Below are 12,823 nucleotides of genomic sequence, written 5' to 3' on the forward strand. Positions count from 1 at the left end.
AAGTGTGTAGGAGATAGTGTAGTATGATGCAATGTAGGTACTTTGATAATGCTCTTCTAAGTGCAATTACTAAAATGAAAGCAAGATGCAAGATTTCTGATTCTAGTAGATTCCTTGGAATGAACTAAGGCTACCCTTTCAACTACAACTCTAAGGATCACAAATGCAGTGGTTCAACTTTCAACAATCATATGGAAAGGGTAAGGTTGACTCCAAATTAAAATCAAGATTTTAAAGTTTAGAGGATTTTTTAACAAATTGTGCATTTGACTTTGGTAAGTTGTATTAATCACAAATTTGACTTGGATATCAAGACTAGTTGATTGAAGTAATTGTAGATAAAGACAAATAAAACTTTATTTATATGTCAACTATCGTTAAAATCACATCATTAATATACTTTTTATTCCATATAAGATAAACTAATCAAATTGACTAATAAAAAAATACAATTTTCACCATTACATAATTATACTATCTTAGTTTACACTATCTCCCAAAAAAATATTAAACTAACTTTAATCTATATGAATCTAAAATAATAAGTTTATAGGCAACGTTTTGAAGGTTTAAATTGTCCTTTCCAAACAAAATACGGAACTAAATCAATTTAATAAAAATAACACTAATTTCAAATTAATATTCAAAGAAAAATAAATAAATAAATAACGTTCATTACGCCTAAGATAGCAAAATCATAAACCTTAACTTAAACCCGCAAAACCTTTGATTGGATGCTGGTAAATCGGCTCCACAGCTTCGGCAACGGCGCTGACGCCGGTTGGGGAGCAATTTTTCAAGCGTAATGTCATATAATTTGGCTGCCATTTTATCCGAGTGAAGCTCTGGTATGTAGGGTTTTTTAGAAAAAAGATAAACAGGCATTTTTGTTGGCAATATTTATAAAAGTAATTTTCGTAGCAGCTGCACCTATGGGGTTATATTTAAATTTGAAGCTAGAATCACATTAATTGTATTCTGTTTGGCACAATGCTACATTCAATATAAATCTCCTAAAATTTATTCCTAATGCTGTAACTTCTAGGAGTAACCTTTTATATTTTTAAGTACTTTCTATTATCTTAAGACCTTTTTAGGCGGGAAGATTTTGAAAGGATTTATGTGGATTGCCATGGGAAATGATTCATTCATTTAAACTGGCCAGGAATTGGGATGAATAGAAGAGCAAATGGATTTGGTTTATAGATGTCATTTTACGACTTCCAGTATGGTATGGAGGCGGAGATGGAAGGGCATGTGTCATTGCTGTGCAGGTGTAGAGCTCAACAGAAAAAAACAAGTGGTCTTCATGGGTTCGCCTACTGTATGTGTGCATGGAGTAAAACATGTGCAATGTATGTATGTAGTTCAATATGTTTAGTATGATAAAGAAGCATTGTCTCCAATTCAATGCAGGTGGCTGCCAATGCGCTGGACAAGCTGCTTGATGCATCTCATTCAGAGAGTTCTATCTTCGATGTAAGACGGCTTCTCACATTTACAGGCATTGAGCTTAGGCAGATAAATGTCCCTTTTTTAAAACAATTTGAAGGAAACAAGAAAATAGTAATTAGGGTGGAGTTTAATCGAAGATAATCTTTCTTAATTTAAACTCTGCAACAATGTTTTTTTAATCTCGCTCTGACTTCTAGCCGAATGTTCCACACCTGTAATAACAACCCTAAATTTTGTTGTTGTCCATCTACCATCCGTTTGTTAAACTTCTTGTAATGTCCCAATTTTACAGAACGACATATGTTGTAGCGTGAAATAGAACAATGTTAGTTAAGAGTTGGATCCTAAGTTCCAACTTTCATAGGTGTAGATGAAGTATTACATTTAGTCATTCAATTTTTTTCTAAAAGAGATTTGGCATACTTAGTTTATGATGCACAGATTTTGTTAGTAGTTTGCCAAAATTCTACATTTAAACAATATTTGTCATTTCTAAAACAAAACACATATAATTTTTTACTTACTCAATTATAGTAGCATTACTTCTGGTGATGGTAAGATCACCAACATAGACAATTAGGATCACCATGTCACCATCATTGATTTTGAATTAGAGAGGGGGTCTAGAATAGCTTTTTTTGAAACTAAAATTTCAAAAATATTGATCGATTTAAAAAATAATAGGCTCAACGAGCTTGCATAAGTATATACAAGGACTTTACCAACTTCGAAACCAAACTTTTTTTGCCTAGAGCTTGGAATCCTTGTGGCTGAGTCATGTAGAGCTCTTCCTTCAATTCTGCATTCAAGAAGGCACTATTAACGATAGTTTGAAGATTCGGTCTTGACAGCCCAAAATTTTGACTTGGATTTGGGACTTGGCATGGACTCGCCAAAAAAACCTTATAATTACACAAAAAAGAGAAATTAATGCATTTAGAGAACATATTAGTCTAATTTGACTATCAAATTGTCACAATTCAAACATTACACAGGTCATATGATTTTGAAACTCATTGAAATTTCATATTTTCAAATGTATAACAACATTATAAATTTTTAACTGTCTACATATTAAATATGCCTTAATGAAAAAACAACCAAAGACAATCTACAACTTCCTCTTTCCCCTTGAGCAAATTTTGTTATCAAATTGTCTTCTTGCTAGGTTGATGTTTCCCAGGGTGAAATTGGCAAATAAGAGCAAAAGATGTTAGAAAAATGATGGTTTTTCACTTGAAAATTGCAGCTGGGTGGTTTGGCGCAATTTATGATCCGAGCTTAGGACTCAAGAGCCCAAGCCTAAGACTCGGAGATTCCAGGCCCAAGACTCAGCCAAACTCAGTAAGACTTGGCTCATGAGCTTGTTTGACAATGTGGCCATGAAAAAGTTAAAACACCTGTGAGTTTGCAGAGTACTTGGCGAGTCTTCAAAGTATGCTATTAACATCCTTCCATATGCTTTCCATCCAAATTGAGTAGCAATTGAGATAACCAATTGAAAGGTTATCATCTTTATTGTCGGGGTAAATGTCTCTTCAAGATAATCTTCTTCAATCTGTTTTTACATTTGAGAATATGTTTGCATCAGATCTGGAGGATACCTCAATTTCTTCAACAGTTTGGGCAATGAATTGCATAGGTTCACAGGATGCACAATTGTAGGATTCCCAGTAACCAGTTGCATAGCCTCTGAGACTTATTTTGATTATCTGTTAGTTCTTTGTAGTTTGTCCTAATAGTGGGCAGAATTTCTTGTGATTGAATCCTCTGAAGGTTGTGTGACAGAATTGAGAAGTTAAAAGAATTAGAAATTAGAAGAAATTTTGTTCACAGATCTTCCTATAGAGGAAAACAACAACCCAAATAAATTTGATGAATCTCTAGAAAATCTGTTTCTTACAAGAAGATAGAGCACGCATTCACACAAATTTCAAGTCTGCAAGTCTCGGTGCAGTTTTATTAGGAAATCATGCTCATTATATGTAATAAGCACCCCTAGTTTTTCTTTTTAGAAAATAACTTCCAATAAGATGCAATACAATGCCCTTTCCACTTTTTGATCAGCTAGCTCCTGAGATAGGCAAGGTGAGAGCATACAGTGTTCAGGATTATCTGGTTAACTAGAATGCTGCAATTGAAAGGGAGATGCACTAGGCAGCAAGCTGAAATGACCATTCTCACTTATTCAGTGGAGTGCCTATGTAATAATGAAAGAAAGAAATTTATGTGCTTATTCAGCGGGGTGTGATTATGAAACATCCACTTCTTTAATGTGAAAGCAAAGGGCACTTCCACTTATTTATTGGGAAAGGAATGAGGGCACTTCCACTTATTCAGTGGGAAAGCAAAATACAAATGTATCCACATGTTCAGTGGGGTAAGTAGATACATCAATGAGCATAGAACAAACCCACTGGCAGTACTGCCATTTAGTCTTTACAATATAAAATGCATAGAAATGACAACTCTTTGGTCGTATAACTAGCTGGAGTATTACAAGGTTAGTTTATATGTATTATAAACACTGTATAAGAGGAATAACTGCTGATATGAAAGGCTGATAATCACATAACTGCTGTAAAACCCCCAAATAGAGCTAGATATCATGAACAACCCAACTCAACTATGAAATGACAATGATATACCTTGACTGAGTGATGAAGAAAGCTAGCACAGGTCTGATAGCACTTTGTAACATGCTGCAACAGGTTTGGATAGCAAGACAATCATCTAGGAAACTCACCAACATGTGCCAAACACACTACCAAATGATCATGAGCTGAAAGGGTACCTCATAGTACATACAAACTTCATCCAAACACTCAAGAAGTAGAGTATAATAGTCTGGTAATTGAGATCAGATCTGTACTCACGGCACTGGTACAACAGGTACAATGCCATAAATAATCCAAACATCTCCAAAATCACCAAAGTTCAGTGCCAAGAGTTGTGGATAGGGTTTGAAAGATCTCAGTGCCACCCAAGAGGAAGAAATCAAGCTAAAATCCGAAGTGCTCTGCCTAGCAAGACATCATGCCTCCCTTATGGCATGGTATGACGAAGAATGGGGATTACAACCCTTTGATACTCAGAAAAAATCTCCAACTCAGTGGTATGGCCAGCAAACAGGCTTGTACGGCTAGCAAGGACACATAAAATTGTTCAACACTTATCAATTTTTGTAGCTTCAGAATGGTACAGCTTGGTCACAAACTCATAAAATGAAATAAAAAATATTGGAAACATAAGCTTACAATCGCCCAAAATGGTTAGCTGCAACAACCTTTTCAAAACACATCAAATTCCTCCATTTTTTATCAGCAACAAAATAAACTTAACTAAGTACCATTGTAATCCTTGAATGGAATTAGTAAGATCAGCTAGGGGGATTTTCATCCTCAAACTAGCAACACCAAGAGGGTTTTCATCCTCAAGAAATTTTGGAAGAACTTTGGTTCTCTCCAACAGCAAAAGCAAATAACATTTCATGGCTAACCTTGCAAATGAGCTATCATCCTCCTTTTATAACTTCTTGGAGGGAAATAACCATAATTTAAAATTAATATTTCCTTTTTCTCCACAAAGACCTTTTGAAAGATAATAATAATTTATCATGTATAAAAGGCTTCTTTCCCTAGGTGTACAACTTTGAAGGTCACTTAAAAACCTTTTTAATGAATTATTACACCAAGACTAGAGAGAACATTAGACAACTTAAGTGAATAATTTAATTTAATTTACCCAAGTTGTGAAAAGCATTGAAATGACATAGAAATCAAATTTTGATCATGTTAACATGATACTGAAGACTTGGGACAATGATCAGAGGCAATTGGTTGACTTTCTAAAAATAGCAAACTTCTCCAAGAAGTTTGGAGAGCTGCCAAAAAGCCGGAAATCAACTCTAAAAGCATCAAGTGGCTCCTCACCACCAATCGAACTTGTTGCCATGAATAACAATTCTATCTGAACCTGTGATCTCTAAGAACTTTGGAGTTCTCCCTCACATCACCTACTAGTCTTTGGGAAAACTCACAAAATAGGTAATTGTCTCTAAAACTAATTATGCTTGAGAAGGGGATATTACATTATAGCATTGTGCTAATGTCAATTTTATCCCCATTAAGAATATGCAAATTTATGTATTTGAGAATTACCTGGTAGCTGCAATATGATGTCCATCCTATCATTAACAATCTGAAGATAAAATCATAACACTTGATGCACTTAACATGATAGCATGTTATGATAACTTATAATCATAGGATATACAGTGAGTCGGTGCCATTTTATGAAAGAAATTAAAACACCAAATGTTTATTCAATTTTGTTCATCTGGTTAATGTCAGATTTCTCAAGTAGAATTCTGCCCATTGTCAATGCCTGAAAACAGATCATTCAGCTCTGGCAGAGACGTTATGAAACTATACACAATGTAACTAACAGGCTCATTTATTGGTTTGATCCTTCTGTGGAATATCAAAATAAAATCTCTTTCACAGAAGGGATTGAGAATGTCTTTTGTAATGTACTCATTCCCATTGTTAGATTTCAGTCAATATTCCTATTATTAGGTAGAGGTGAGGGTTGACATTGTTGAAAATCCAAAGAAATAATTCAGTATGATAGTGTCATGCATCAGCAAATGGTGAGGGGAAGGATCATACCTATGTAATGAAATATCAAATAAACACGACAGCATGATAACTACTTGATGCTTTAAACTGACATTTTCCAAGATATATGCAAATTACTCTTCATTTTGAATGTTAAACTTTTAAATCTATCTATGAAAATTTGTCTAATTACCTTTTTGGAACTACTATGTTTGAAATAATTCCCTTGAAACCGAATCCAGACAACATCCCATTGACTCTAGAGCAGTCACCTATCATGGTACATTTGAGACCACATATCATTCATCAGAGACTAGTGCTGAATTTTCTAATGCATGGGTAGGTGGCTTGGTTGCTTAGAGCTATGAGGCATTCATTTTATTTACTTATTTTCTTTGCACACCTTTTAGTTACTTTTTGTTTGTATTTCCTTTCAGAATCTTCCTTATTTGTTTTACTTTAGTGTTGCATCTGTGGTAACTTTGAGTCTGATTAGAAACTGTGGGACTTTAATTAAAGTATTTTCTTTCTTTACTCGTTAAATTTTTCTACCATGGAGCAAATCCATTTTAGGCCCAAATGTTCAAAAGGTTATTATTCTATTATCTAAGTATCTGATTTTAAGACTTGAGGTACAGAATTCATGCAAACCAATATCTTTGCACAAATATCTCTGTGTGCGTTTATAACTTTATATACACTCCCCTGTATGTATGTGCATATACATGTCTGTCTATTTGTGTTAACATTTATGTGTGTGCATGCACACATGTAGGTACAGACATAAATACATATGAATGCACGATTTATATTTGTAGTTGCAGGTATATGCATGCATGCATACATACATGCATATCAATGTGCACATGCATATACACATGCACATATATACTTAAGATTCATAAATGCGCATACATGTATATATTTAGGATTCATATATAAGGTATTTCTCAACATAGATATGAATGATGCCTCTTAGATATTTCATCTGAAGTAGGTGCACGCATGGAAATATGGTGCCACAAATCAAACATGTGACCAAGTAATGCTACGATATGACAATGACCTTATAAATGACATTTATAGTTGTAGCTAATTCTTGTTCCTTTGAGAAACTGTATTCGACCAAAGTAATATATGCACTGTATTTTTTGCAAAGCAAGTAGAATAAATATAAGCTTTGGTACTTGAAACATAACATCTCCATACCTTATGGACCAGAAGTGTGGTAAGATATAAAATCTAGGGGTGAGGTTATCAGGGGAAAAATAAGATAATTTATGCTTCAAGAAAGACGGCAATATATCTTCCTGTTAATGTCTTTGATCTAACATAATTAATCTTAGAGAATTATGTTTAACCATCAATAGAATTTTGTAGCCCTGTGTAAAAGCATTTTGACCATGTATATAAATTTTTGAAGGTCTAGTCATCTGTTGATAGTTGTTGGCTGTCTGTCCATTACTTTTGTTTAGTTTTTATGAAATGAAATCATTGCTTGAATCTGTAATGTAGATGTTTATAAAAATATTTTAAAGATCTCAGAATCAATATCATTTAAATGGAAATGATTATGTTGCATTTGCTTCAAGTACAGGTCTCAGCAATTGTTACACAGCCAGCATCTGGCAGAGTTCGAGGGAAAAAAAACATTCCTTCTCCCGTTGCACAGCGGGCATTAGATAGGAGTTTTCCATCTGATTGTATTTTTACGCCAGAAAAGGCTGGGGAGGTAATTCCTATTGCATTTGCTTAATTCTAATGTGCTTACTGACATCTGGGCATGATTTCAGTAAGTGATTGACTACAACTAAAGAGTATAGTTCTCAGCATACGTTTTTGAGCACTGCATATCACAATAGCTGGTAAGGATCGTAAAAAATTGATGGTTTCCATTTTCCGTTTATTCTCTTTTCACCTTGACACTATATTTTGCTAAGCGCTACTACCTTTAGATAGTTGTAGAAACTAGAATGTCTTGTATTGATAATAAATTGTCTTTATCGAGGATCTTACAGATCCTTAATGCAACATGTTACCTATGCATATGCCAAGTCAAGAGCTGAAGACCTACCACTTTACTAAGTTTATCATATAAAATTTTAGTTAAGGTTTAGTCTAAACTCTAAAGAGAATGAACAAATAGTTCCGGAAAATTCTTTCTGACACCCAAGAGGCTTTGTGGAAGGTTGATGTGTCTTGGATAATTTGATCACCAGCCGGGAATGCATTGGGCCAAAGGTACTGGTCAAAAGGAGTGTGAGTACTTATTGGACTTTGGAAGTGTAGTGTAAAGCTTTAGAATCCAAGATTTCCATATGTAAATCTGTGCTATTGGTTTGGGATATAAAACCCCCTCAGTGGGGTTACTAAGAGAGGGTGGGAATGGAAGAGTCCAAACAAGCTGGTCATATATTTTGGTATTCCCTTTGCCTTCAACCTATTGTTCAAAGAGATGTGGTAGTATATTTTTTTGACAAATTCAGTGTCTTTACATTATAGGTTCCAAGTTTTTTAGAAGTTTCTATCATCATATAATATTGACCATGCCTTTTGTTGGCTCTTTAGTTATTCACATGTTGACAAGTTGCATAAAATGATTCAAGATTTCGTTTGGTCTGATGGAAGGGGTAAGAAAGGTGACCTATTTTTTCCTTGGATTTCTGTAAAAAGCCCAAGAACTTTAGAGGTACGGGATGGAGAAATCTTTAATTGCAAGGTATTCCTTTAATAGTGAAGTGGTTTGTAAGATCCTTCAAAGGTTTTGAACCTTGGGAAAGTATTGGTCAAATATAACATATGCATTGGGGTCTCTATAGGCCAGCTTGATTGGAAAGCTCTTCATCTTGTTGATCTCTTTTTGTTATGATTCTAATAATATATATTCTTAAATAATTGTCCTAAAATAATTAGGTAAGTGATTCTAATAAATAATTAGATAATTGTCCTATAATTACTCCAACACCACCCCTTAAGATTAACTTAGGGATAATCTATAGAGCTAATGATGAATGCAAAATGCATGCATCCATGAGTCCCGACAACTAGGCCTAATTAGATATTCATGTACAAACCAATGCAAAGCAATGCAACTCACACCAATGAGGTCTCTATAAATGGAGAAAAGGAGAAAAACCACATGGGAAAAAACTCGTCTCCAAAAATGAGAGATGCAATGAAAATGAAAAAGGTACTACATGTGACTAAGATGAAGGACTCCAAGTGCCCCCAAGTACAAAATCGGTCACAAAAGTACAATGAATATCCCCCTATAAGAGAGAGAAAATGAGGATAAGAATCCCCCCAATGAAGAAGTAGCTCTTCTGCCAATGATGAACGCTTGAAGATAGAACATGATTTACTAGCCAAGGCAAAAGCAACTCCATGAAAGGAGATGGAAGGAATAGTCTCATGATGTGTGCCATGGAAGATAGTGCAATTGTCCAACTATTTGAATTATGATGTGCTAGATCAATTGAGGCAAATCTGAACAACTGTGAAGATACGTGATGAGCAAACTTTGTAGGTACTGAAGATGGGATGACAAGAATGCTCAAATGGCCATCAAGGAGGAATGGAATATCCTCAATCATGTCCCCGATGTTTGGAGTGTGTGATGTATCAAACAATGTTGCAATATCTGGCAAGTACTCATCCCACACTACTGAAACCGGAAGGGAAGAATCAACTGGCTGAACTGAACTGATCTCTCTGAAGAAGTAGGATGTGGAGGAGAATAAACACGTCTCAGGAGCCACTGTGGATGTTTGAAGCACACATAGGTTCAAGTGACCAAACCTCTCCTTAGATTTTTGATCTACTCTTGATGCATGAGAGATAGGACTAGATGCATGCTCAATGGGAGCAAAATGAGAGAACTCATATAATCATGATGCATGATCAACAGTACCAATTGCAACAAGCTTTCTACTATGAAGATCTCTGATGAGCACTAAATCAAGGGTGAACTCAACTATCTTTCCTATCCCACTATGAGTAATTTGGTAAATGGAAAAGAGATTGGAAGATAATGCAGGGACACAAAGAGCATTATTGAATGTGCCATTCATGTAAGTGCTATTACCCATCAAAATATGTGGAAAAGAAAGATGCTCAAAAGAAGAGAACATACCCTCTAATGATGCCATATGATGTGAAACTCCTGAATCAAGAAGCCACTTGGAGGATTGATGTGTGGATGCAAAGAGAGCATGTCCCTTCATCTTGTCTTCACCACGTGCTAATGAAGAAGACCTAGAATGTTCAGATCTTGAAGTGGTAGAAGATGTACTAGATGAAGGTGGTTGAATATTGTGCTTCTGTAGAAGACGTGTTAGCTCATCAATCTTCTTTGAATGGCACAAATGCTCATCATGTCCTGGCTTAGTGCAATATGCACACTTCGGCTTATCCTTCTTCGATGATGACCTCTTGGAAGAGGAAGAAGAATCTAAAGAATCCTGTGATTGTGTGTCCTTGGGTTGCTCATGTGACCTGGAATCCTTGTATTTCTGTTTCTTGCATTTGCCATGTGAAGCCTTCTGATCTGTGGAACTCTGGGAAGCAACAAGAGCCTATGATTTGGAAGACTTCATTCTCCCCATCTAAACTAACTTGGTTTGCTCTTGTGTGAGTTGAGATGCAAACTCATCTAGTGAAGGCATGGTGTAACGAGTACCAAGAGCATCTCTGGTGGCATAAAATGTAGAAACAAAAACTGAATAATCTGGAGCAAGCTTGGAAAGGATAGAGAGAATCAACTAAGAGTCCTCAATTTTGCACTCCTTCAACTGTAATCTGAGAGACTTGAGTTTGGTAAAGAAGTCCTAGATGCTGTCAAAATCATTAGGATTCAAACCAATAAGTTCATTCTTCAACTAGAAACCCCTCAATGCATCTTGCTTCCTAAACAAGGACTTGCCAAAAAATCTTTGATACCATGTAGAAGTTGATGATTTGTCACGACCCCACACTAACACACTCTTGGAAAATTGTCTTAGAATAAGACCTCACAATTTTACCATTCCCTGGGTGCAAACTTATGATTCTACACCAGCAAACAAATTGATTGAATGAGAGCAGCAAGTGTCGGGCAGATTAATTTATTCTCTGAAGGGTGCAATTAATGTGGAGTAATCGAGGGCCAAGAGATCGTAATAGATTAGTTAAGGAAATGTAATCTCAAAAGGTTTGGTAGATGAAGGGGCAAGGGGCACGATTGCAAGAGACATACCATTACCAACAAGAAAAGACCTGACTCGTTAGGCAATAGAGGGATATAAATATAGTTCGACCCCCAAGGAGTGGGATATACAAAACAACTGGCATTTGGCTTGTATAGAGCTTGAAACTAGGGTTTTGATAAGGACATTTAGTTACATTTTCTTTTGTTTTAATTTTGGCTGAACAATGGTGGTCCTTAACAAATCTTTAATATTTTGTAGACTATTTTGGCAATATAATTTCTTTTTGCTAGAAATATTCAAGGTATACCATGACATTAGTAACTTAGTGGATCTAACAAGTTGGTTTTAACTCTCTAACATTTCTTCTAAGCCATGTTTTGGAGGGACAAAGAAAGCTATTATCAACAAACTAAACCTTTAGGGAAGGAGGCCATGCCATTCCTTTAACTTAGAATCTTTGCCTAGACAAGGGGCTTTGTGAATGCCCGCAATCTGGTCACAGTCTGGTCACGTGTCTGTACCAATTTGAAATCCAACAGCCCCTCTTGAATGCATGCTTGATGTGGTGTTACTGTTGATGGCCCTGGGTATGCTTTGTCTTGGCAATAACAATTGGATTGTGAGCAATCTGATAAACACATTGATTATGTTTGAAAATGATAGTTTGTTGCTCCTACATAAGAGTAAGCTCTTGTCACACCTTGTGAATCCACAACATCTCTTGTGTCGCATACACTGCTCTAATCTTTGCTTCTATATCTGAGTGGTAAATAGTTTTAGGCTAGGATCTAAGTTGAAACAGATATCTAGAAGTAGACTTCCTCTAAGTGATCGCTTGTTACTAATTTGCATTTATATAACCCACCAAGTGCTTATAACCATAGTTGGAAAACTTGGACTTGGCAGCCCAAAATTTTGACCCAGACTTCGGACTTTGACAAAATCTTCACGAAAGAGGAGAGCATAATTACACAAAAAATAATAGAAACTAAGCATTTAGAGAACACTTAAGTCTATTCTAATCATCAATTTGTCATTATTCAAATATTAGAAATGTCATATGACCCTCAAATCAGTAAATTACATAGTTCCATAGAGTCTTGGGATGAGGGTTCTAAGGGCATGGATATCAGGGACTTGACGAGGATGTGGCAAGTAGGTGTCTAGGAACAATGCCCCTCATAAGTGTTTGGAGGCAGCACCCCCAATGACGTTGAGGGGTAGCACCCTTGGGGGGTCTAGGGGCAGCACCAGCAAGACCAAAATAATGCATTTGAGATCACATGGACTTTCATGGCTCATGCCATCTTTTATTATTGTACCACTATATTTTCAACTTTTTCCCAACACCAATTCCTTATAGTCATGAATTTTGATGTTCCATATCACACATTGACACTTCTAGTGCACGACAAAATTTTCCAAGACATTACTTATGGGTAGGGGAAAGATTTTTTCAGGGACTGAAAGATGGTGAATTTGATTGTAAGAATTTTGGATAGTGAGAACTTAGTTTTTGTAACGAAGGAAGCTTGATAGTGAGCAAGGAACAACTGCATTGTT

At 35.7% G+C, this 12,823-nt stretch overlaps 1 protein-coding gene across 3 annotated transcripts in view; it reads left to right on the top strand.

Annotated features, from left to right (window-relative positions):
- The first annotated feature begins 695 nt into the window (after positions 1–695).
- Positions 696–12,823, top strand: part of LOC131064643 (uncharacterized) — an 85,273-nt gene continuing 73,145 nt past the window's right edge. Inside the window, exons 1-4 of one of the 3 annotated variants that reach the window (XM_057998860.2) lie at positions 696–908; positions 1,166–1,324; positions 1,417–1,479; positions 7,672–7,806. In XM_057998860.2, the coding sequence (XP_057854843.2) occupies positions 1,190–1,324; positions 1,417–1,479; positions 7,672–7,806 (333 nt within the window). In that variant the 5' untranslated portion in view covers positions 696–908; positions 1,166–1,189. The remainder of the gene's footprint in view (positions 909–1,165; positions 1,325–1,416; positions 1,480–7,671; positions 7,807–12,823) is intronic. The other 2 variants (XM_057998859.2, XM_057998861.2) reach the window with 2 other exon arrangements.

The sequence above is a fragment of the Cryptomeria japonica genome, chromosome 9 (assembly GCF_030272615.1).
Source record: "Cryptomeria japonica chromosome 9, Sugi_1.0, whole genome shotgun sequence".
Lineage (NCBI taxonomy): Eukaryota > Viridiplantae > Streptophyta > Pinopsida > Cupressales > Cupressaceae > Cryptomeria > Cryptomeria japonica.